The sequence below is a fragment of the Trichophyton rubrum genome (assembly GCF_000151425.1).
Source record: "Trichophyton rubrum CBS 118892 genomic scaffold supercont2.3, whole genome shotgun sequence".
NCBI classification, from domain to species: domain Eukaryota; kingdom Fungi; phylum Ascomycota; class Eurotiomycetes; order Onygenales; family Arthrodermataceae; genus Trichophyton; species Trichophyton rubrum.
The window spans coordinates 2300521-2303315 of NW_003456426.1; the positions used below are offsets into that span (position 1 = coordinate 2300521).

The following is a 2795-nucleotide window of genomic DNA, read 5'->3' on the forward strand; positions in this document are numbered from 1 at the left end:
TCCGCTTCTTCGACTTCGACTCCGACTTCAACTTCAACCACGCTGGACAGAACGATCAGACAGACAGCCAGCCAGCCAGACAGCTAGACCAGACCGCAAGACGACTCGATTCACGCTGTTCGACCTGTCTTTTCCCTTTGCTTCACTTTGCTCATCCTGTATTTTCTTCTGTTGAATCGCTCGTTATGGCTCCTCCCCCGCCTGCGACGCTGCCGCTGCTTGAGCGGCTCAAGATGCTGGCTCAGACGCTCCAGTAAGGCCTTTCTCGTGATGATTGCGGTTCTCTGGGGCTTGCTCCAGCTATATAGAGTGTCGATGCTGACGGCTGCAGATTTGCGTGGTTCATAGGGTATGTCGTGTGCTGCTGAGGGTTGCCTGCCCACCCCCCCGTCGGATCCCTTGAACGGCGGCGAGAAGAGAAGACAAAAAGAAAGAGATAGAAGAATAAGACGGTGATGAAGAGACAGAGAAGAAGAAGAAGAAGAAGCTGACGGTGTAGGCACTTTACGCTGATCCTCGCCGTGTTCCGCTACCTGCTCTCCTGCATCACCTTCAGCACCTACACCACCGTCGCCCAGGGCTCGTACCGCTTCGCCTTCGTTGCGGCTGCTGCTACCTACGGCATCGTCGTCTACAAGGGCTACGTTGCCCGCGGCCGGCTCGGAGGCAACATTCCAACCGACATCATCAAGCTTGCCGGCGATGAGAACGTCCAGTATCTCGGTAGGGCGCACAAACACACGCACACACACATATATACATATTTTTTTACGAGATATTGGATTATTATACTGACAACATCAGGAATGGCCCTTGTATGGCTGTGCTCGCGCCAGCTGCTCTTCGCCCTGCTCCCCTTCGCCATCTACTCCTTCTTCCATGTCGCCACATACACCCGCACGTACCTGATCCCGACTTTCCAGCCCTCCCCTGATGCCGGTCCAGCCTCGCCCTCCGGCAGACCGGCCGCCGCCAAATCCTCCCCCCTGGCAGATCAGATCGGCCGTTTCGTCAAGACATACTACGACACCAGCATGGCCATGGTTGCCGCCCTGGAGCTCTCGCTGCTGATCAGACTGATTTTCACCGCCTTGACCTTTAGCAGTGGAAGCTGGCTGCTGCTCGTCATCTACTTCTGGTTCTTCCGCTCTCGGTACACGCAGAGCTCGTTCGTGCAGGCCGTGGTCGCCCATTCGACGGCCAGGATCGATGCCATGCTCTCCCACCAGAGTACCCCGCCAGCTGTCCGCCAGGGATGGGAGGTTGTCAAGAATGCCGTTCGACGGCTGTACACCGTTACCGACCTGAAGCCATATCTCGCTCGGTTCCAGCAGCAGCAGGGTCCCGGCAAGAAGCCGCAGTAGACGAGATGCTTTTTTGTTCTCGAGACATGGCGGCGGTGCAGTCAGCTTATTTTTTTTGGCCTCCGTCGAAGCTTATCACATACATACTTTATAGTATCTGTGTTCGAGCTGTTTTCAACAAAACACTATCAAATGACGCTACGTGGACCATATCTTCATATCTACTCCCCAAAAAAAGAGAAAACTCCCTGGCCTCACTCTGCTACCAGGCCTCCCCCTATCTATCCCCGGACAAGAGAAACCACCCAATAAAAAAAAAAAGGACAAAATCATTCAAGCATGGAGTATCGGCCGTCTGAGATTCTTCCTCCGAAGCCACGAACAATAAATAGAATCGTGCTTCCCTCCTGCAAAATACATAACCCCCTCCCCCCTCTCATGCTATGCTATACGCTACGCTACATTCCCCCTTACACGAACCCATCTGCCACGGCCTCGCAACCAAATGACAAAAGAATATGGACGTACCTGTGTACCTAATGCTAATGAAGAGGTGTCATGAGCTATCTTTCTTTTCCCTTGTCTTGCTTTCTCCTTTGATGTTCCAGCTTTTGTCTATCAAAATCAATGAATATACTACCACCTACTTATCTATCCCACAACCACCACCCGAACTAACCAACCAGATGCTGAAAAGACGGAGAAACACGCCATCGCCAGCTGCTATCTCCGACTTCTACCCTGTAATCCTTCGTCTTTTAACGCCGATAAATCGAATATCAAATTCGACTATTTTCTGGCTCCAACGTGCGAAGAAGCGCTGTGATTGGTCGAATTTGCTTAGTAAGACGGATAAACTATCATCCTTTAAAGATTAGTCAGCAAATATTAATTTTTGATTTCTAAAAAAAAAAAAAAGGTCGAAAAAAAAGAAGAACGAAAAAGAAGACGAAGAAGTTGGAATTTCTTTTGGTTTGATTTCATTCTTTCTCTGCTCGGATGGCTGTTATTTGTCTGTTATAGAATTCTGTCTGGCTGATTGTTGGCCTGTCTCGCTGCTGCTGCTGAAACTGCTGCCTCCCGCAATACCTTGCCCACAGCTGCAACCCGACTACGACTTGCAGCGACGACTACGAAGACGACGGCGGCGACAACTACAGCAGGCAGAAGGCGATGAGTCTGGTGTCGCGGATGACAGACTTCTTCGCGGCCTCAGACTCATCGAGCCTTGCATCTTCGTCGGGTTCGAGCTCAGGGATGGGTCTGGGCGGTCTCCAGGATGGCCGGCTCGTGGACGTAGGCGAGAGGATGAACACAACACACGCACAGCATGTAGAGCCCCAGGAGGCGGTCCGGCCGCCCTATCTACACGTACGAAAAATCTCAGATATCGTTATCTGGCTTTCAATGGGCTGGTTCCCATGGCTAACTGGTTGTACTAGTGCATGATTGCGGGCGGAATTGGCGGGACAAGCGGCGACATGTTGATGC

The 2795-nt window shown here is 51.8% G+C and overlaps 1 protein-coding gene across 1 annotated transcript; it reads left to right on the forward strand.

Moving 5' to 3' along the window:
• Positions 1-185: 185 nt before the first annotated feature.
• On the forward strand, positions 186-1364 carry TERG_03609 (uncharacterized protein; the record flags this gene model as incomplete). The annotated part of the gene is made up of 3 exons (XM_047748126.1): positions 186-253; positions 332-349; positions 500-1364. 3 exons carry the CDS (start codon positions 186-188, stop codon positions 1362-1364), a joined length of 951 nt encoding a protein of 316 aa, XP_047604102.1.
• Between the last annotated feature and the right edge of the window lie 1431 nt (positions 1365-2795).